The sequence below is a fragment of the Pseudonaja textilis genome, chromosome 2 (assembly GCF_049901715.1).
Source record: "Pseudonaja textilis isolate UNSWEBS1 chromosome 2, rPseTex1.2, whole genome shotgun sequence".
NCBI lineage: Eukaryota > Metazoa > Chordata > Lepidosauria > Squamata > Elapidae > Pseudonaja > Pseudonaja textilis.
Window position 1 is genome coordinate 154,805,095 of NC_141991.1, and position 23,153 is coordinate 154,828,247.

The 23,153-nt window shown below is 40.7% G+C and overlaps 1 protein-coding gene across 2 annotated transcripts in view; it reads left to right on the plus strand.

Annotated features, from left to right (window-relative positions):
* PHC1 (polyhomeotic homolog 1) overlaps positions 1-23,153 on the plus strand; it is a 153,793-nt gene that overhangs the window by 59,688 nt on the left and 70,952 nt on the right. For both annotated transcript variants that reach the window (XM_026713264.2, XM_087926042.1), the window contains one exon: positions 7,037-7,195. In XM_026713264.2, the coding sequence (XP_026569049.1) occupies positions 7,082-7,195 (114 nt within the window). In that variant the 5' untranslated portion in view covers positions 7,037-7,081. The remainder of the gene's footprint in view (positions 1-7,036; positions 7,196-23,153) is intronic.

Below are 23,153 nucleotides of genomic sequence, written 5' to 3' on the forward strand. Positions count from 1 at the left end.
TTCAGGAACCTACGCAGAGAAGGATGATGTGACAAAGATGAAAAATGGTCCCAGTGGATAACTTTTTTTTTTGAAAATTTTATTTGGGTTTTCACAAAAACAAAATACAAATAAAACATCTTTTTTGAAAATAGCATGGTCCCAGGTTATCACTTCTTCATACAGACACAAAACTCAATTTCATGCTCATTTTTATATTCTATTCCATATCTTATTACTATTTTATATTTTCTACATAGTTTTTCCCCTCTTTTAATTTTCTCAACTTTGTTTTAATTATCTCATCTCAATTCAAATAATTATATTTATACTTTTGTCTGGCCTGTTTCAATTTCACGTTATATTTTCTTATTAAGCAAATTTCTCCCTGTAGTTACAAATTAGAGTATGACACCTTTATATCCTTTAATTTTATCCATTCAAACTATTATTTAAGCTTCAATGTATACCTTTAAGATTATAGCATTCAATATAATACATAACTTCAAATTGAGTTCTGCTTGGTACATTCTTAAAATAGAGTCTATATTCTTAAAAAGAAAAAATTATATATATATGTAAATAAAACACATTCCATTCCAATTCAATTCTATTATTAATATGCATTAAAATCTTAACATCTTTAACATTTCTTTTCAATTAAATATCATACTTCCTTGGGAACACTTATAAACTTTCCATAGTTAATTCTTTTTTTCCCATATTTCTCATTTATATTTTTATAAATCATTACTAATAACTAAAAATGTTCCCTTTTAACTCTCTCAATCATTTTAATTCATTTATTTATTAACAAACATCCCACTACATTACAGTAAATATTTTATCCATCATTTTAATCATATTTTCTAAAATTATTTTTGTTTATAATATAACAATGCTATCTTATTATGTACCTTTGCAGAATCCCTTTTGCAATTAAATTTTCACCCATTATCTCTAAACAAGCTTATGGTTACAATCCTTATATCTTTTCTCTGTTTCTCCATTTCTTGTTTCTGTTTTTTACAACTTCTTTTCCTTGCCTTCTTCCCCTTCTTCTTCTCCCTCCCCTTTTTACCCCCTCGTCTCTCTACTTCTAACTCTCTCATCTGTAATCCCCTCTTCTGTTGCTTTCTAATATTATACTTACCTTTCAAATTGTTCTTCTTTTTGGTTGTTTTTTTCTAGTCTTAAACCTTTCACTCTCTTTCCCCCTTTTCTTTTTTCCCCCCACTTAAAATTATTTGATCATTAAAGATGGCTTCTTCTTTGTCCCAATCTTCTTGTTCTGCAAGCATTTCTTGTTGCTTCTCATAGTTCCAGATCTCCATTTCTAAGAATTGAAACACGAAGCCAAAAGAACTACTCCCTTCTTGTGCAACTTCTTTCCATTTTTTAAGTTCCGTTTCAGTTCTTCTAAGAGTGATACCATTTAAAAAACTTTTAAACAACCACCTGGTTAATTTTAGTCATCTAGATGCAAAAACCAAAAATCACCAAATAATCCAAATAATCCAAGGCTGTTTCTATTTGCTTCTTTTTTCCACTTTCTCTTCCTGGGGTTCTATTATTTTGTTACCAAGTTTCAATTAAAATGTATATTTGAGGAATCTTGTTAAAATTTCACTGTAAGTTCCTTTTAATTACAGTTCCATTCCTTAATTCCAGGCAGTCTCCTCCATTTTTCCAGATCCTGCCCTTTTATTCTTTTTTTTCCTCCTTTCCTGCTTTTAAAAACTTTTAAATGTCCAGAAATCTTTATTATCCCTTTGGCTTTTATTTTCAGCTTAGATGCCTATTAATGTCAAAGTGGATTTTTTTTCAATTTCTTGCTTAAGTCTCTTTGCTATCAGTATAAGGAAGGGAAGAAAAAAAAACCTAATCCTTTCCCTTCTCTCTCTCCTTCGCAGCTTCAAAATCTTTTTTGAGAACAATGTTGTTAAGTTTAAATTCCAGGGTACCTTATTTGTTGCTTTTGCTGTTTGACCCGGTCAACCAAAACTTTCTCTTCTTATCTTCCTCCTGCACATTCTTTTCCAGTCGAGTTCTTCTTTGTGGTGGCCATTTCTGACCACCGCTGCAACCGCCTTCGGGAAAGGGAGTAATGGCCAGCTGGGGAGGAGAGATGCGGCTCTCCTCAACCCTGCAGGTAGTCTCCCCCCTCTTCACCACCTCTACGGGGTGGCTTAGCCCCGAAACCAGCCGGCTCGGGGCGCTCCAGCGGCGAGCACGGATCGAAACCTCGCAGAGATGAGGTTTTGGTCTGTCGCTGAAGAAGCTCAAACCGGAAGACTCCCCCAGTGGATAACTGTTGATAGGGCTGCCACCTGGTGGCGGAGAGTGTTGGGAGAAAATCCCTTATCCAACCCATCCTGAAGGAATAGTAACATCTGCTAAGGATGCTGAGGTGGGAACCCGCCAGCCTTCTGGCACCAATTGCAGAAAACTTTCCATGTGGCATCATAAATGCATATCGTGGAAGGTTTGCGTGAGGCCTGAATGGTGAGGATGGCTCAATCAGGAATGTTCAAATCTCTCAGGTGTTGCCACTCAAGCACCACATGGTAAAGTGGAACCATTGTGGGTCCGGATGCAACAAAGGTCCCTGGTGCAGAGAGACCCTGTGGTCCAGGATTCTCCAAGGGTGAGCAACTGATAGGTTCACAGATCCGCAAACCAGGGTCTCCTGGACTAATGAGGCACCAAGAGAATCAATTCCACCTTCTCCAACATCTTCCGAATGACTGCCGGAATGATCGGAAGAGGGGGGAAGGTGTAGAGGAGACCCGGGGGCCATTTGCTCCGAAGCACATTGGTCCCCTCTGCTCCCTGAGAAGGAAATCTGGTGAAGTATCTGCTTATCTGAGCATTCAGGGGAGATGCAAAAAGGTCCACAGAGGGAGTGCCGAACCTGAAGGATAGTTCCCTGAACAGAGAGGGGTGGAGACTCCACTCCAAATGGTCTACCGCACTCTGACTCAGCCAGTCAGCTTGAGAGTTGTTGACCCCAGAAATGTGGTCTGCCCTGATGGACAAAAGGTGCCTCTCTGCCCAATGCCCTAGGCGTTTGGCTTCCCTCATCAAGGCCCTGGACTTTGTTCTCCCCTGCCGGTCGATGTGTGCTTTTGTGACCACATTGTCATCACCAACTTGTGACCTCCTGTCACCCTGGAAATGTTTGAGGGCCAGGAAGATAGCCCTGAGCTCCAACCAGTTTATCAGACAGGACCCTTCTGTCTGTGACCAACAGCCCTGGGCCATCCTGTATATTGGTGTTGCTGTCTGCCAGTCGCCTCAGGATGCTGTTCCTGTCATTGAGGGAATGCCCTCTGAGATGGGAGAAGCGAGGGGAAGGTTCGGCCTGAAAAGATAAAGGACAGAAGTAAGGAGCTGGTCGGAAGTCCACCCCTATCGAAGAGAGGACCTTCCTCTTATCCCTGGTCTCGACCAGGTATGGATCTAGGGCCTCACCAAAGAACTTCTCACCTGTACAAGGAGCCGATGCCAGCTTCCACTTATGTTGTGAGTCGGATTGCCAGTTCCAGAGTCAAAGTAGACGTCTCGCTGTGACTGAGGAGGCCATGGCTCTAGAGGCAAACTTGGTTGAATTCAGAGTGGCATCTGCTGTAAATTCAGCTGCTGTAATGATTTTGTTCAGGTCTTGATGAGATCTAAAATCAGACAGAGGAAGGTGCTCCTGTAACTGATGCAGCCAGCGGAGTGAGGCTCTAGTAAAAAAAGACGCTGCTGTCAAGGCCCGAACAGCCGAAGCCGAGGCCTGGTGGTTACATTTGAGCGTTTACTCTGATCTCTTGTTCTTGGCCTTGAGCACATGGAGAGGCTCCCTGAAGAATACCTAGAGAGCCTCTGTCGCTCTATAGGCCACAAGAGCCCCGAGAAAGGGAGAGACCCAGGAGCGAACGGCAGCCTCGAGGGAACAGCTGGGAGGCGCTGAAAGGCTATTGCTGTGGCTTGTGGCAGCCAGAAATGCCTGGGACGATTGTGTGGGAGGTTTCTGAGCTCTTCCCTTGTCTGCAGCCTCCCAAAGGCAGCACCAGATCCCTGATGCTGCCGGAGAGCGGATCCCCGCTCTACAGCTGGCACAGCTCAATCGGAGCCCCGAGAGCTGTGCCGAAGGTTTTAAAGTGAAAAACAAATCCTAGCAACAATCGCCAACTATGCTTCCTAGACATGAAGCTCGATTGACTAAGGAGCTGAGTCAAAGCTGGGGATCTGGCTAGCGGCTGACTTTTTAGAGCAGACTCAGCTCTATGATGTAATAAGGAGGAATCTAATTCATCCTGGACTCTTGGCGCAGCGTCGATGAGAATGAAATGTTCCTGCTTTATCCTTCTCTCCCTGTTTGTTTTGTTTTGTTCTATAGGACTAACATCAGTGTTCGGGGGTCATGGCTCACTCCATTCATCTTTTTAAAAGATTATCTTTCCCAAGGAGAAGCAGCCTTCCTTTACAGAAGCTGTGTGATGCCAACTTCCCCCACCCAATCCCTGTGCATCCTCCACATAGGAAAGCTGTGAAGTATATTAGCCAATTCTCTTTCAAAAGGCAGAACTTCACCCTTTGGAAATAAGTGGCTGATCTGCCATGTGGCCTTTGTATATAGAGGCCATGTTTTTCCAGAAGCAGGCAGCATTTGGGAATTTCTAAAATTCTTCTGGGAGGGCACGAATGGCCTTTGTATTAAAGAAAGGTAACATGATGGTAACATGAGCTTATTGGAAAAAAGTGGAGTTTGGCATGATGGAGAGGAGAAGGGTTAAAAATGTATCCAGCAGAGCGGGGATCTATGCAAAGGGTGCCCCAGGATGGTGGAGGCCCGGGCAGGCAACATCTTATTTGGAGATACCATCCGCTTACTTTGCTTAGTGACCACAATTTACTTCTACTTCAGCTTCCCCATCTGACTATCTCTCCCCAATCTCTGCCTTTTTTACTGTAGTTCTCTTTGCTGCCTATCCCTGCGCTGCACTTAATTGATCTTTGCCATCTTCCTCTGTTGCTGGCCCAGGTGCTGAGCAAGGATGCAGCCCAGATTGTAGGCAACAAATATGGGAGGATGGCAGAGTTTTGTCTTTCAAAGGGAACTTGTCAGACCCAGCTAGAAAGATGGTAGAATGAACAATGAAGTGTAAAGCAGCATACTTCATACCAAGACAGGGTAGAGGTGATAGCTCACGTGGTAAAGGTTAGAGGTTGTGTGAGAGATGCTGTTTGGGGTAGCCGTAAACTGGAGAAAGCAGAGGGGATGAAGGCTTCCTGGAGACACAGTGCATGCTCTGCAGCTTGCATTGGCAGCACTCCTGGAGATCCTCAGGCTTCAGCAAGGAGTGGAAATAAGCCAAGTGATGGCAGAGCATCCCCACAGGTCTTCCCTTTGCTCTAAGCCTAGCCTTCCTCCAGAAAAGTCTTGTAAATGGCCAGTATTTTCTAATATGCTAAAGCCTACAGATACGGCAAAGCCCACAGAACTCTGCAGTTCACTCAAAAGTGCTTTTGGAGAACCAGCCTACAACGTTTCAGTGAGGGGTAATGATGAGTCAGCACTGACAGAACCTCTCCAGCCTTTTGCTCATTCTTGGCCCAAACTTTTTAATGCAAAGCCCAGCTTCTAATGTGAACTACAGTCTGCGCTGCACTTCCTCCAGTTCTACTACCCTAAATAGCGCCTCTGGGTGAATATTCCACATTCACCCAGAAGCCACTGCCACCTCTTCAGCCTTGTCTCTGGTAATGGAGAGCACTTCATCTTGCCATCCCATCTTTATCCCTGTCTGAGAGCTCCCTTGTAGATGAAGTGTCACCATACTGCCGCACTTACTATGTGCATCCCAGAGCCACACCCTCATATGCCTTCTGGATCCAATCAACAGGAGGAGGAAGAAGATGGCAAAGGACAGATGGGAAGTGGGGGAAGTAGCAGGGATATGTGATGGAGTGCAGAGTGGCCAAAAGGCAGAGATGTAGAGGAAATAGGTGGGGTGGAATTGAACAGCTGCTTCAGTCATAAATATGAGTAGGCTGCCAATGCTTGAATTGGATCATGTGACACTTCAGTGGCCAGAATTTAAAGGACTGGGTGTAACTACCATTTGTAGCACCAGTATAACTTTAAATGGTCGTAAATTGGGGGTTATATATAATATAGAAATGATAATTGTTAAAACTGTCAAACCTTTCATAATTTGCTATTACTAGAAATACAATGCTTAGCAATCTTCAATATTAGCTTTATTGTTGTGATAGGTGAGCATACCTAACTTTACTTTGCATAGGACATAGAAGAGATTAAGGATGTATTTTCTCTGCATGAAGAAGGGTTTTTTTATTTATGTAGACAAAATGATTGTTCCCTGCATTTCTTATATGGAGAATATGTTCCATGCAGGATTAAAACAAAATTACTTCCCAAGGAGCTTGATGTCCTGTGAGCCAGAAACTGGGACTCAATAGTTCAGCAACATTTAGAAGTCCATGGGATAGGAGAAAAAAAATGCACCCCAGCTAATTGCCTCAGATTGAGGTGTTTTATATTTATATTTTGAGACCTTTGGTGCATAAGGAGGTCAATTTTTGGACTTCTCATATGAGTTAATATTGAAACATCTATAACATTTTAAAAGTACATCATTTAATTAGTTAAGCTTGCAAAACATACTTTGGATATTAGGAATCTTGCCATGAAATTCCCTGTGTGAAAATAGAATTCCATGGCTCATCAAATGTCTATACATTCAAGCTGTACTGTATAAGAATGTGATACCATAATTGTGTTTTTATATACCTTTATTGTTTATTGTTAAAAATTAACATTTGTCTCATCACTTCATTGTTTTTATTTTGCCTTATTGTTGAAGGAACAGTTATTTTGTAAAACAAATCTTGTGTAATTTTGGATGATTAGTATATTACTAACACTCGCTCCATCATACAGTAGGTATATTTTGATACGGAATATTTCAGACAGAAAATATTCATATAAGTTTGTAATGTAGGCATATTTTTCACGTAAAATAATCCTAATTCCTTCTTCTAGAGTTTGAAACAAAACTTCAGACAGGAATCCTTGGGACCTGACACAATGGAGACGGAAAGTGAGCAGAATTCAAATTCAGCCAGTGGCAGTTCAGGCTCTGGTGGAAGCACTCGCCCTCAGATATCGCAAATGACACTCTATGAGCGGCAGGCAGTGCAGGTGAGAGTTAATCTTTATTCTTTAGAAATGTAATTGTAGTATATATCAAGATTGTTTTAATTCTGAGGAGGTTACCCAAGGAAAAAATATGGCTCAAGAAAGTGGAATTCATCAGAAGATGGGCTTCAACTCCCTGCATGCTAGTATGACAGAACAAAGACTCAGATTAATATTTTGTTTTAGATTAAGCAGTACTTCCTTTTTTTCAGAGCAGTTCCTCATTTACCCCAGTAGTCTATGGTCTTCCCATCTGGTAACCTTTGCTTTGGGATAACGTAAATAAATATTAAATCACTTTATTTCCTTTTGTTCTTCTTAGATAAGAAATGGTGAATGTATGATGAGATAAGGCATTATTCTCAATGGCCAATGCTAGGTAATGGTAAGGCCCTCTGTCTTTTAAATCACTTCAGTATGCTCTTTCACCAGGACAGAGGTAATATGAGAGTAATGGAAGAAAAGACACTGAACTATAGGACTTTCATGTTGCTCCATGAGCAATAACAGTTTGCTCCAAAAGCTTCTGCCAAACAGCAGCTGGAAGATCAGCTTAGCATGTACTAAATATAGCATATAAGAATTGATTATTTCCTTGAAACAATAGACACCTTTTCCTTCATAAAGGAAGGGACAGTCTCGCTGTGAAGGACGAAGAATTCTGGTATTACCTCTCATTTTCTAAAAGATAGTAGTACTGCTTCTTACCTTAAGAGTCACTGTGATTTAGAGGTTAAGGCACCAGGCTAGAAATCAGTAGACTATGAGATTTAGTCACTCCTTGGGCATGAAAGCCAGCTAGGTTATTTTGACCACTCTCTTTCATCCCAACCTATCACACAAAGTTGTTATTGGAGGGAAAATAGGAAGAAAGAGTATTGGTATGTTTGTCACCATGAGTTACTTATAAAGTAATAATGATGGGATTTTTTTAAAAAATAGGCCCAGTAAATTTAAAGCAAACTTTAAACCAAAAGTTGCTTTGCGTTATATTGCATTATAATCATTATAGTCTACTGTGAGAAATGTTAGCTAGGGAGCTAAAAGAAAATTGGGGTGATTCCACACCTAGTCTCTGGATTGCTTATGGACTAACTGTTGAAAATGTTACAATTCTGGTCTAGTTGCATTCTCCATTGTAAATAAGATCTTGAAATTATTATCTTTTTTATAGCATATGTTTTTTTTCTCCATAAACATTTTTTTTAAAAAAGTTTTAGTGTTTTTTTTTTTAGACAAACATAGACAAACAGAACATAAAAACATCAAGCCATCTTCCACATATGTACATACAGTGTGTCGGTTGGTTTACAAATTGTTTTGTGCATCCACTTCATAGTCATCACTTACAATTACCTTGTATATATTCTCATATTGTCCATCAAATATTCCTAAATACATTAATATCATTCTTAATCAACCATTTGACTATACTATTATTCATTTTTTGCAAGACAATCCATATTTTACTTGATTTGTTTTATAACAATTCATATTATCATCCCAAATCTATCCTACAATCATTTTGTAGATTAATTTTAAAAAAAACATCTTTATATATTCATTATTTTCTAAAAATCTACATATTTCATTGCCATGTTTTATTGTCTAATCATTGATAGAATAGATCCCAAATTTTATAAAATTGTTTATCATCTTGTTTTCTGACTTCAAATGTCAATTTACTCATTTCAGCACGTTCCAATATTTTCTTAATAATTTCCTCCTGTGATGGTATTTTCTCATTTTTCCAGTGTTTGGCAAATACAATCCTAGTCGCTGTTAACACATTTACAATCAGATATTTCAATTCTTGTATTTCAGAATACTGTATATTTCAGGTAAAATTCCCAGTAAAAATATATCTGGTTTCAAGTCTATATGCTTTTTTGTCATTTTTTTCAACCATGTGTCGATTTTAGTCCAATATTTTTTGGCATCTGCACAAGTCCATCACATATGAGCCAGGTACCTGATGACATTTCCAACATTTTTCAGATTTGTTCTTGAACATTCTTGCTATTCTTGTTGGAGGAAAATGCCACCTGTAAAACATCTTATACAAATGCTCTTTATAAGCTATTGACATTGTCGTTTTATAATTTTGAGACCACAATTTTTGCCATCATTTTGCCACCATTGCTAAATCAATCCCATATCCAAAATTTCCCCCCAAAGCAATCATTGTTTCTTTAACTTGTTCTTCTTCTAATAAATTTCTAATAAATATCCATACAATTTTTTAATCACCTTTTCATCAGTACCTGTAAAAATCTTATCTAAATCAGTCAATTTATAATAGAAACCTTCTGTTTTAGAATCTTTATCATATCTAGAACATATTTGCGCATATGAAAACCAATTCATCTTTATACCTTGTTCCTCTAGTTTTTGCATAGATTTAAGTTCACCCTTTTCATTCAATATTTCACCATATCTGTTTGTTCCTTTTTGAATATTATAGGATAAGAAAATGCTTCAATAGTCGATAGCCAGACTGGAATTTTCAAATAACATTGCCTTTTAGTCTTCTCCCAATTTAACCAAAGAGCCTCCCGTATATAACATTTTCTAAAGTACCCCTGTGTTTTAGTTCCTTTGTACCATAGGAAGGCATGCCACCCCAACAACAGATCATGTCCTTCTAATGTCAACAATCTAGTATTTCTTAATGTTATCCATTCCTTAACCCACATCAGATTTGTAGCTTGGTATTAGGCAGACCAAATCCTCCTCTTATTCTAGCTTCTTGCAAGAGTTTTAATTTTATTCTCGTTTTCTTACCTTGCCGTATATATTTCAACACAATTTTATTTAAATCTTTAAAGTAATCTTTTCCAGGCCTGATTGGAATTGTTTGGAACAAATATAAAATTCTGGGTAATATATTCATCTTGATTGTTGATATTCTCCCTATTAATGACAATTGTAAGTTTTCCCATTTCACCAAATCTATCGCTATCTGTTGCTTGAGTTTAATATATTTATTCTCTTTAAGTGTGCTACATCTTGCTGTCAAATGTATCCCCAAGTACTTGATCTTATTTGTTACCTGAATTTTCAAAATATCCGCCAATTCTTCCTTTTGTCTTAATAACATATTCTTTGTCAAAATCTTTGTTTTATCTTTATTTATTTTCAAACCAGATACCTTTCCATACACCTCTATCTTTTCTATCAGTTTTAATGCTGTTTCTAATGGATCTTCTAAAATGAAAACTAGATCATCCACAAATGCTTGCAATTTAAATTCTTCCTTATTAATTTTCATCCCTTTTATATCCTTTTCTTCTCTAATATTTCTATTTAGCACTTCCAAAGTTAACACAAACAACAGAGGCGACAATGGGCAGCCTTGTCTTGTTCTTTTTCTTATGTCAATAGTATCCGTCAATTCTCCCTCTATCATTACCTTTGCCGTTTGCTTATAATATATAGCTTCTATTGCATGGATAATCTTTTTACCAAAGCCCATCTGCTCCATCTGTAATAACATAAATCGACAATTCACATTGTCAAAGGCCTTCTTTGCATCTAGAAATATCAACGCCATTTGTTTTTCAGGGTGTGCCTCATAATATTCCAAAGTGTCCAAGATTATTCTCATATTGTCTTTGATTTGTCTCTTTGGCAGAAATCCATTTTGATCAGGGTGAATAAAGTTATTTAAGTATTTTTTGAGTCTTTCTGCCAGTATTGAAGCAAAAGTTTTATAATCTGAGTTTAATAAGGAAATAGGTCTATAGTTCTTGATTTGTAGTGGGTTGGCATCCTCTTTTGGGACAAGTGTAATATAAGCTTCTGACCATGATTTGGGTGTCCTCTTCTTTGATATAACTTCATTCATAACTTCTAACAATGGAAGATTCAATGATTTTTGTAATGTCTTATAAAATTCTGCTGGAAGTCCATCTGGGCCTGGTGCCTTTCCATTATTTTGCTTCTTAAGTGCTTCAATTAACCCCATCATCGTTATGTTGCTTTCTAGCATTATTTCAATCTCTTTAGGTAGCTGGGGTAGATTAGCATTCTGTAAGTACTGTTTAACTCTTTCATCGTCAATATTCTCTAGTGTGTATAGTTTCCCATAATAGTCTCGTATAATTTTCTTCTTCTCTTTACTTCCATAGCAAGCTTTGCCTTGATCATCTATTAATTGCAGTATTTTCCTTGATTCTCTCCTTTCTCAGTTTATATGCTAACCATCTACCTGGTTTATTTGCATCTTCAAAATAGTTCTGCTTCGCCACTCTGATTTTCTGTGCTAATTCTTCTTTTTTCCATTAATTCCATTTTATGTTTAATTGTATCCATTTTTAACATAATGACCTTTTTCTGTGGCATTCTCTGTAACTCTTTTTCAAGTCCTTTATTTAGGCTAGTCTTTTTGTAATATTTCTTTTCCTTGTATAGTCTATTATCAAACCTCTGGTATATGCCTTCATTGTATCCCATACATTCTGCATTGATGTGTCTTATTTTTTATTTTCTTTAAAGAAAAAAACCAGTTCTTTCTCCATTCTCTGTGTAAAGTCTTTTTCTTTTAGTATAGTATTATTTAACGTCCATCTAGATCAATGGTTCCCAAACTTTTTCAGTCCACCGCCCCCTTGGTGCTACAAACTCATCCTTGGTGCCCCCCACCCAGGGGTGGGATTCAAATTTCTGTGGGCGTGGCCTAATTTGAGGGTGTGGCTTGCTGGTCACGTGACTGGCTGGCATGGCTGGCTGGCTGGGCATGGCTTGCTGGTCACATGACAGGGTAGGTGTGATTTGGTGGTCATGTGACTGGGTGGGCGTGGCCAGGTGACTGGCAAACCAAATACAAGTGGTCCTCACTTAATGGCTGGTTGTTTAGCAAGTGTTCTAATTTATGACTGGCTCCTCAGAGATACTTGACCCGTTTTTGGAGTTTTGACAGCCATGCACACACATACACACACACTCCCTTCTAACCCTGCTGGAGCAGGTCATTGCACTAGAATCAGAAGGCATCTCTGATTAGATTCTAGCAGTGAATAAAATCTAATCAGAGATGCTTTGGCGATTCTTGTTTGTTTTATTTGTATCTCATTATTTTATGTTGCTGAATTGCATTGACATGTGTGTCCCTTCTTGTTCACAACCCAGAAGCTTTTGTGATTCTTTGCAGCAAAAATTACCATCCTCTGGCTTTGCTCTGTTTTCAAACATGCCGACACTGCCGTGTTCTAGGTGCCGGCCCCACAGGTCCACCCCATTGAGCCCACTGCATTGGAGGGACCTGCCCAAGCAAGTCAAATCAATGGGGTGAGCCTGAGAGAGGGAAAGAGAGAGAAAGAAGAGAGAGAGAGAGAGAAGGAAGAAAAGAAAGAAAAAAGGGAAAGAAAGAAAAAGGGACAAAGAAAGAGGGGGGATGGAAGGAAGGGACAGAAAGAAAAAGAAATAAAGAAGGAGGGAGGGAGGAGAAAGATAATGAGATATCTATTCTAGTCCAATCACCTGCTCCAGCAGGGTTAGAAGGGAGTGTGTGTGTGTGTGTGTGTGTGTGTGTGTGTGTGTGTGTGTGTGTATGTGTTCTCCTTGTAATTTACCAGTACATTTTGGTTTTGCCGTCTTCAGAATTGGCACTGTAATAACTTGGGGAAAAGTAATTTTTAGGGTGGAGATCTGATCCAATGGATCCTGTTTAAAGCCTCAACAAAATGTGAGAGCTTCCTGATAGTCTTGGCCATGTCTTGTCCACAAAACCTTTAATTATAGAAGCCAAAGATGTTTCAATGTGCTGGCAAAGTTGCTGGCAAAGATGTTTCAATGTGGAAAAGGGCCTCTAAACTAGGCCTCATTTCAATCTGATGCAACAGGTCTCTCTCTCTCTCTCCCTCCCTCCCTCCCTCCCAGACTGGCTTTGCTCTACATTCCCAATGTGCCTCCGGGTCTGGTGCTTCGAACATGGATAGATGGATGGATGGAGAGAGAGAGAGAGAGAGAGAGACAGACAGACAGAGACAGGTAGGTAGGTAGATTGGTAGATAGGTAGGCAGGCAAACCTTTTGGATGAATGTATGGATTGGTAGGTAGGTAGTTAGGTAAGTAGATTGGTAGGTAGGTAGGTAGGTAGATCTATATTGGTAGATAGGTAGGTAGGTAGACAGGAAGGCAGGCAGACAGACATTTTGGATGGATGGATGGATGGATAAATAGATAGATGGATCTATATTGGTAGATAGATAGGTAGGTAGGTAGGTAGACAGACAGAAAGGCAGACAGATAGACAGGCAGACCTTTTGGATGAATGGATGGATGGACGGACAAAAGAAAGAAAGAATGCAACAGCGGTGGCACTTTGAGAAAGTAGAGCAAAGCCTGAGTCGGGATTGAAGTCCACACAAGTTGCCAAGGTTGAGAAACACGGGCTGAAAATATCAACCCAGCCATTCTGGTTTAGAGTTTAGCATGCTGTTTGATTCTTGCTTAGTCAATGAATAAACCATGGCTAAGATTTTCCTGCTCCTTAATGCAGCTGCCCCTCTGCCCCTTCTGCAGCCCCTTGCAACTGCCCCTCTGCCCCTTCTCCAGCCTCCTGCAGCTGCCCCTCTGCCCTTTCTCCAGCCCCCTTTGGCATCCAATTTTGCAATGCCAACCTCCCCAGGGCAGCGATGCAGCCAACCTCATCCTCTTTGCTTTAACCCAAGGTCCACTTCCATCGGGCCAAGCAAGGGGAGGTATTCTGCACACACTCAGAGACTCCCAACTTCAGTGAAGCGTTCCACCCATCTTTATACTCTGCCCGGGAGGAGGAAGGCGTGCGGAAGCAGCCCAGACCAGCGGAGGGAGAGGAAACGATCGCTTGGAAACTAAGTAAGCAAGCAAGCAAGCAAGCACAGGGCTCAGTCGGAAGAACCGGGCTGCAGAGGGAGGCTTGGTTCTAGGTCTGGGAAGGCCACGTAGAGCCAAACCGAACTGAGCCATGCACCTTGGAGAGCCACAGCTGCACCCACCCTCATCCTGCGCGCAAGCCCGGCTGGCTAGAGAGGTGGAGGCCGGGCGGGCGCTGCGCGCTCCCTTGTTCTCCAGGGAAGGGGGCCCTAACGCCAGACCACCCACCCCTTCCACTGCGCGCCTTGGGAGGGTTTTGCTTTCGGGCCTTCTGGCGCGCCTCCGTCACTTCCACCGGAGAGGGCAGCCTGCAAGCTAAGGCGCCCTCTTTCCACCACCTCCCACCTCCCCCCCGTAGGCTTGGCAAGGCTCACCGCGCATGGGTTCCGCATTCGAGGTGCCGGCTAGGGAGTGATGAAACTGTCAATGGACTGCGTGGCCGGCACCTCAAACACCCCCCTGCCATGTCTTAGCACCCCCCTGCTGGCCCCCTTGCCTCTTATCACCCCCCTAAGGCATCCCACCCCGCAGGGGGCGGTACCACCCACTTTGGGAACCACTTATTTTCATACGTAATTTTCTATAAAATTCTTCTTGATTTTCATTCGGGGCGTAGATTGCTGTCAGGAGTGTTTTCATATTGTTGTCCATTATTTCCACCATTAAAAGTCTTCCACCATCATCCGTATGGATCAATTTTGCTGGAATAGTATCTTTGATGTATAAAACCACTCCTCTTTTCTTGCATTGTGTCAAAGAATAAATATTTTTCCAAACTTTGGCTGTATCAACAGTTGTTCAGGTTGCTTTTTAATATGTACTTCTTGTAGGCAGATTATATCAAATTTTAATTTCTCTAATTTATGGAAAGTTTTCCTTCTTTTAACAGCTGAATTAAGTCCATTTATATTAATTGTAATCAATTTTTTCTCTTCCATGATTATACTTTATAAGTAGGTTTTGCAGCTCTAGTAGATCTTGGTTCTCGTTATTCTCTAGCTTCCACCTTTCTACCTACTGCACCTTCTTCTTTTTCAATCGCTGCTTGACAGTCTTCTTGGAATTCAATTAATGACATTTCTTTTTCTGTGTCCTCATCTTTCCCTCTGAAGAATTCTGTATAAAATAATTCAGCTTTCTCAATTGAGTCAATTCTGTGTCTCTGTTCCTGCCATGTAAACATTAAACCTTCTGGAATCAACCATCTATAATTCACCTCTTTTTTGGGTAGGATTTTAGTCAGGAATCGATGCTCTCTTCTTATCTCTCTCACTCTTCTGGGTACGTTTCAGGACAGTCTCCTTATCTTTATATTTCAATGTTTTCTCTCATGCCACCTGCAACATTTGCTTTTTCTGTAAATCTGATATGAACTTCTCTTGGTAAACTATTTCTCATTGCATATCTTGTGAAAACTTGAAAGATCTCATCTTCTCTTTAGTTATTTCCAGAGCTTCAGCAAAGATTTCTATCATTATCTCAGCCAAGTTTTGTCCTTTTTCTTCCTCTATGTTTTGGAATCTAAGATAAAATTCTGATCTATTCATCTCCCATCCCAACATCCCACTTTTATCTTGTTCAACCATGATTAATCTGCCATCAATATCTCCAATCTTCTTATCTCTTTGTTCTCTTTTCAGTATTCTCTGTTCTTGCTTGTATGTTTTGAATTCCTTGCATTATCATCTGCAGTGTCACCTTTTCCTGTTCTTTTTCTTGTTGTAACATTGTCTGTATTGAGTGTTGTCCTCCAGATGGTGAAGAGGAAGAAGTAGGAATTGAAGAACCAGCTGCTGTTAGTTTCATGCTCATTTCAAACGATTCAAAATCTTCAGGTTCTTCTAGACCTTAATCCGCTCGTGTAATGACCAAGTGTAATTCCAAGTAAAAATAGTGAAGTAAAAAGGAAGCAGGATAAAAGAAAGGTTTCTTCAGGTTCTTGTACACCTTAATTCAATCAATTAGTTAAAAAGCAGGAAAAACCCAAAAATGGAAGAAAAAAACATAAACAGAAAAAGGAAAAATTGTTAAGTATTGTAGGTGGCAGAAAAAAAAAGAATAGAAAAGAAAAAATAAAGTTCTTCAGGTTCTTCAACACCTTAATCCAATTAAAAAAGTCTCAGGTATGAAAAGGTATAAAAAAGGGGGCCACAGAAAATACCAATAAGGAAGATGAATTAAAAAATGGGAAGGGAGAGAAAGAAAAAGAGACTACTCCCTTAAAAAGAAAAAGAAAAAATTAATACTAAGACTTTCCCTTTAAAATAAAATGCAAAGATAAAAAATAGACTCCAAAAGCAAAAACAAAAACAAGTACCTAAAGGCCAAAGGTCCAAATGACTATCAAAAATAATAAGCTAATGAGGGGGTTTGTTAAAGTGGAGAATAGCCCAGCTTAAAAAAAGAGGAAAAGAACACATTGTACCTATTTAATTATCCAAGGCTTTTTGTTAAGTTTTTTAACTCTCTTTTCTAGAATTTTATCATCTTTTTTCTGTAAATTTCAACACCAGACTGCAGCCACTGATAGAAACCCAGAGGAGCACCTGTAATAATACTCTCCCGTGCTTTTCCCTCTATCTTATCAAACAGGGTCAAAGTCCTTGACAAGAAGCCTCAGTTCTTTTCAGCTTTGTCTGGTCAAAAAAAAAAAAGAAAGAATATTTCTAAGCCTCTAGTTGGCATTGTTACAAATTTTCCTCTACTTTCACTTTCCTCCTCCTTTTCCAAACCAAATGCAATAAAAAAATAATTAAAAATGAAGAAAAAACTTAGAAGAAGAAAAAAACCTGAAAGGGAATCTCTAGCCTAAAATATTATAAAAACAAAAAGGAAAAAAGACAAAAAAGAAAAAGTAAGGTAAAAAAGAAAACCAGTCCAATTTCAAAGTAAAAAATCATACATTAAAAGTCCAGCAATAATAAAAAAATATTAATTTGACTTCCTGTTAAAATCTCCACTTAATCACTTTTGTCTTAAATTTTACAAATTCTTTCTTTTCCTTAGGGTGTTCTTTCAAATCTTAAAGCAAAGAAAAAACTCTCACCAAACCGGCACATTTTCTCTTTCCATTCTCTTCCATTTCGGAGCTGTCCCAACTTCAGCAGCTTTAATGGCTGCCTCTTTGCCGTTGGCAAAAAGAGCTGTTCCTGGATCTGCCAGGGACTTTGCAGTATCCCTGGGATCGACAGGGTGCGCTCTTTACATTCACTGTCTCTTCGGGACGGTTTAGATACGTTTGGACCATCCAGGAGCAAAGATATCGGTGGCGATCTCAGATCTTCAAGATCGCACGCTGTATCGTTGTGACGCCAGCTCCGCCCACAAGCTCTTCTCTTTTTCTTCATAAACATTTTGAATACAGTGTATTGTCAGGGCATATCATTTACAAAAAAGCAAAGAACAGAAATATTAAGATATATACTGATAATAATAGTAATAATAATAGTGTAACAGAATAGTTTTAACTAGATTTCTCTTTGTATTAGCTTATTTGTAATTCTGTTGATTATATTAGCATATTTGTAATTATAAATTATAATTCTGATGATGGGAAATGGGCCAATTAATTTTGGTCCCAGTTTCTTAGAAGGTTGTAGTGATTGTAAGAACTTTCTGCATAAATATATGCAGTCCCCAACTTTGGAGAGTTTGGGTTCAGTTTCATTTTTTTGTCAGCTTGAGCTTTAAAAGCAGCTCTAGCCTCTTGTAAGGCTAATCTCACCACTGGCAAGTGGTTTAAAAATTGCTTATCCACTCCTTATGGGAGGGGATGCCAGGTTCTGTAGTGGGTAGCTCTGGCATGGGGTTGAATTCTTGTCCTGTGGCTACCTGGAATGGGGTGAAACCAGTGCTACTGTGCATAGAGTTATTGTAAGCTACCTCAGCAAAAGGCAAAAGGTCAGTCTAGTTGTCTTGTTGGTAGTTTATAAAACATCTTAAATATTGTTCTAACACCCCGTTGGTCCTCTCAAACCTCCCCCCATTTGTCTGGGGGTGATGCAAAGAGCTCAACCCCTGGGCGGAGCCTAACAGGTTTTTAAAAGCCTGCCAAAATTTGGAAGTGAATTGAACATCCCTGTCCAAGATAATTCATTGGGGAGCTCCATGTAGGTGATAAATGTGTACTAAAAACATTTTTGCTAGTACCTTAGCTGTTGGGATCTTCTGGCAGGGTATAAAATGGACTTCTTTTGAAAAGAGGTCCGTTACAACCCAAATAACTGTGTTTCCTGCACTTTCAGACAGTTCTACTATAAAATACAAAGAAATATCTGACGGTAAAATTTTCAAAATCCAGGAAATTTTGTAGTTGTTTGCAGATTTGGGGCGGCTCCCAATCGATGATGGCTTTTACTTTTTGTGAATCCATCTATTCCCTCGTGGAATATTTTATATCCCAGGTAGTCAATTTTGTCTTGCTGAAACTCACATTTAGAGAGTTTTCCATAGAGTTTGGCAGCTTGGAGTTTTGTGAGAACTTCTCAGACTGGTTTTATGTGCTCTGCTTTTGTTTCTGTGTGAATTAAAATGTCATTGAGATAAACTAGGACCCCCTTGTATAAATGTTCAATTAGTTGCATAAATACAGCAGGGGCTTCTTGTAATCCAAAGGGGAATACTTTGAATTGGTAGTACCTCTGCAGGGTGTTAAAAGCAGTTTTCCACCCAGCCCCTTTCCTAATTCTGATACAGTAGTATGCCTCTCGTAAATCTAGCTTTGAAAAGATTTTTCCTTTAGAGAAGTGGGCCATCATGTCCTTCATAAGGAGGAGTGGGTACATATTTTCCATGCTGACAGTGTTTAAATTTCTATAATCAATGCAAAGGCATAGGGTGCCATCTTCTTGTGGAATAATACTTGGGCTGCTATTTTCGGTTGGGTGGGTTTGATGAAGTCTCTTTTTAAATTTTTGTCAATAAATGCTCTGAGTTTGTCTAGTTCTCTGGGGACATGCAGTATATTTTCGGTTTTGGAAGTTTAGCCACCGACAGGATATCAATGGCACAATCCGTGACACGATGAGGTGCAAGTTCATCAGATGCCTCCTCGCTAAATATCTCAGCCAGATCCTGGTATTCTTTGGGGATGCTAGTGGACTCAGCAGGGTGGCCGGCCATGGCCTTTTCTCTGTTCTCTTTTCTTTCCCCTTTTTCCTCTGGGATGTTTGCGAATGTTACATGTCCTTGGAATCTTATGGTACCTCTCTTCCAGTTTATTTAAGGGTTCCACTTGTGTAGCCATGTGAGCCCTAGGACTAGTGGCCATTCCATTCCCCGGGCTACTGTGAACATGAGGGTCTTGCCATAGCCTCCCAGCTCCATTTGTAATGGTTCTGTGGCAAAGATGGTTGGCTCCCCCCCGCTACAGTTCCATCTAGCTGCAGAAAGCTATGGGGGTTTTCATTTTCCTTACATGAATTCTTAATCTCCCTACCAGGGTTGGGCTGATTAGGCATTGGGTATATCCTGAGTCCAATAATGCTGCTACTTCCTCCCCTTTCCCCCGGCTGGGGATAACAGTCTTAGGGGTAGAATGAGCGGTTCATTTGGGTCGCTTGCCAGTGGATCGTCTTCTGGATCTCTTTCAGACTGGCTCAGGTCTTCTTGGGGTGCCAGAATTCCTTCCTCTGGGTTTGGAGGGGAACCTGGTCTCTTGGTTTCTCAGCGTGGTTTCTTTTCTTCTGGGGGTGTGTGGATTTTGCTGGTTTCCCTTGTGATGGGCAATCAGGCTTTCTGGCAGGAGTTTTCAAACAGCACTCTACTGTGCGGTGCCCTTCCTTCCCACACTTAAAACAACCTGATGACCTCGGTGCCATGGCAGTTTGGGGTTTGAATGGTTCCCACTTTCCCTGGGGTGAGGATCTTCTCCAAGCTCTGCCGGTGCGGTATTGGTTTCGGTCATGTTGATTTCTGCCTCCTCTGCCATCAAGGCTCTCTCCGTGAGGGTCCAGGGGACATTTACGCCGATTGCTGACTTCTTTCTGAGGTTGAATATCGGCTTTCTTTTAAGTTGGCAACCCTCACAGAAAATAGCAGCACAGTAACAGCGAGCTCCAAGACCCGTGTCCGCCTGTGCAGGAAGCTGTTGAGGGCCAGTAACTGCAGGATCACTCAATTGCAATGTGGGCCCTGAAAGGTGTTCTCAATTTGGTTTCACAATTTGATCCCAATATTCAGTCATCCAATTATGAGTTTGGTAACAGCACAACAATTTATGTTTAGTAGCTGTTCACAGATATAATAAAGATATTATCAATAGTAACATGTTAATAATATTAATACTAATATGAATAATAATACTTATAATAATAAGAGATTGAATTTACCAACAGAAAAAAAGAAGGGGAATCAAATATCAAGAGGATTCCCTGCCTCTGTTCAGAGCAGGCCACTGGATGAGCCAGCGGTCCATAAATATTGCATACATACATACATACATACATACACACACACACACACACACACACACACACACACACACACACATTTTATATATAGATAGATATCTCACCTCATGGGTGAGAAATTACAAGGGCAACCGAAATAACCTCAGCGGACAATCCAAGCCATCACGAAGTATGTCAAACATCCTAGAGAGACCTCTAAGGGTGCAGAAAAGGATGCCAAAAGATGCCAAAAGGCGTTAGATAAGCATATTTAAAAATGCATGGGGGAGGTTGAACAGAGTTCTCAGTCCTCTTCCCCAGCCAGGCTGGTTCCAGTTCCAGGGGCCTCAGAGGGACTGGTTCAACCCAGACCTTCAGCATCGTTACCTGCCAGACAGCTGCGGGACCACGCCAGATACCTCCTCCCAGAGGATATCCATGACAAAACAAAGGCATGGATGGAGATGGTGATTTGACGGGGCATTGCAGCCAGGGCACAGCAGACATTAATGGTTAGGCAGCCTCCACACTCTAACTTCGAGTCTCACTCAATTCAGTCACTATGCAGAACGGACCTTCACCTCCTTCAGAGGAGTGTTTTATAATCCAAAATACACATTCACACGATGTACAGGATGAGGGAGAACTAGAGGACCAAATGGAACAGGTTGAGGAAGGATCTACTCACGACAGTAACCAAGACCTGTCAGAGGCAGATCCCCTAAAAAAGGAGCATGTCAGACATTGAAGGCGTTAAGCCACACCAACCGACCTTACAGGTCTGTTTCGCCCTCAACCTTTCAGATCTCTGTTGTTCAAGGCAAAAACTACTGCCCGCCTTGATATTCCATTCCCCTCGGCCCAACAATCTTGACCGCAAGGGGAGTCAGATGATTTAATCTTCTCCCAACCAATAATGAAAGAGGAAGTCATTCCTGTTCTGGAGATGTTCTCGGACCTCGTCCAGAAACAAGGGGCCTCTTCAATGGCATATTCCCCTCTTACAGGATATGATCGAAAATTTTTAATTTGACTTCCAATTTCTCTAAATTTCTCAATACCACAGTAATAGATGAAACAGTGGTGGCATTTTCATCCTTCTCTGCAATTCCAACTGAAGCAGAAGAGGCTCTCAAGCCAGAAGATAAATAGGGCCAAGTTGTCTCTATGTAGGGCATGTCAATCAGATGCGTGGGCCATGAGAGCGGCAACTGCTACATCCTTTTTCACTAGATCGTCTCTCAGATGGCTCTGGCATCTGAGGGCAATCATCCCAAATTCCAATATCAGGGCACACAAGGACATCGCCAAGCTAATAGCAGCCACAGAATTTTCTGTGGACGTTAAATTCAATTCTATCAAATTATCTGCTCGAGCCATGGCATCTGAGGTTACTGCTTGTCAATTGCTATGGTTCAGCCATTGGCAAGCAAATATCAAACACCAGTGGAAGCTTGCTTACTCTCCAAAATCGGGAGATGAATTGTTTGGTGCTGCCCTTGACTCACCTCTGATAGAGACAAGAAGCAAGAAAAAGATCCTCCCCTCTCTTTTTTGTAGATCAGAAAATAGACCTTCCCAGCCCTTTTGGAGGGGTTCCTTCATACCCTCTACCAGGGGCATTTCTCTCCAGATTCCAGAGAGCATCTGGATACAAGAATAACCAACGGTCAGATAGTTCTGATCTTGGAGATAGATACTGAAGGGGAGGGCAGACCAAAAGAACCTTTCAAGGGACAGAGGCTTCCGACGCACAAAATAGGTTTCATGACTGTGCCCCTATTGGTGGAAGGCTCAGGCCTTTCGCAGACAGATGGGATTCCTATACCACTGATTCCTGGGTTAGATTCCAGAAGATTAGGCCTGGCTAAGGAATTTCCATCTACTCCCCAGATCCTTTTCATGACATGCCCTCTCTCCAGGGATCCTGTTAAAAGGAGCCTGATGGAGACAGCTATTAATCATTTATTGGAGATCCAGGCAACCCGACCTGTGGCACTGGATCAGCAAGGGTAAGGCTTTTATTCACTATTTTTTTCTAGTCTCAAAGAGTTCAGGGGAATGGAGGGCAATTTTAGATTTTAAAAGACTTAATCATTCCCTAGTTTATAGGAGGCTTAAGATGCAGTCCATCCTTCTGAGCTTCAGAAAGGGCGACTTTCTACCCTCCATTGACTTAATGGAGGTCTATCCCCACATTCCAATTAGACCCTCACATAGCAAATTTCTTAGAATTGTTATAATAATCAATGTGTTGAATACGTTTCCCTGCCCTTCAGGTTATCCTCTGCCCGAGGACCTTTACGAAGGTTCTGGCAGCTCTGGCTGCCCATCTCAAGGGAACTCCTGTTGGACGGCAGTGTTACTTAGATGACATTTTGTTATTATCATTTTCATATAAACAGGCCAAAGGGGAGGCCATAGCATCGGTCATCACCTGAAGAGGCTTACGGACCATTTCTCATCACCCACACATATTCAGCTTCTTGCGCGGGGCTACAAACTTACAGCCTCCATGTGGTGCATTGATATCCCAAGTGGGACCTCAACAAGATCCTTACCGTGCTCTCGAAAACTCCTTTTGAGCCCCTGAAGACCACTTTCTAACATACGAGGTGGTTTTCTTGGTTGCCATTACATCGGCCAGTTGAATCTCGAATCTAGCCGCCCTGTCAGTTAGACAGGAGCTCTGTATTGTTCATACAGACAGAGTG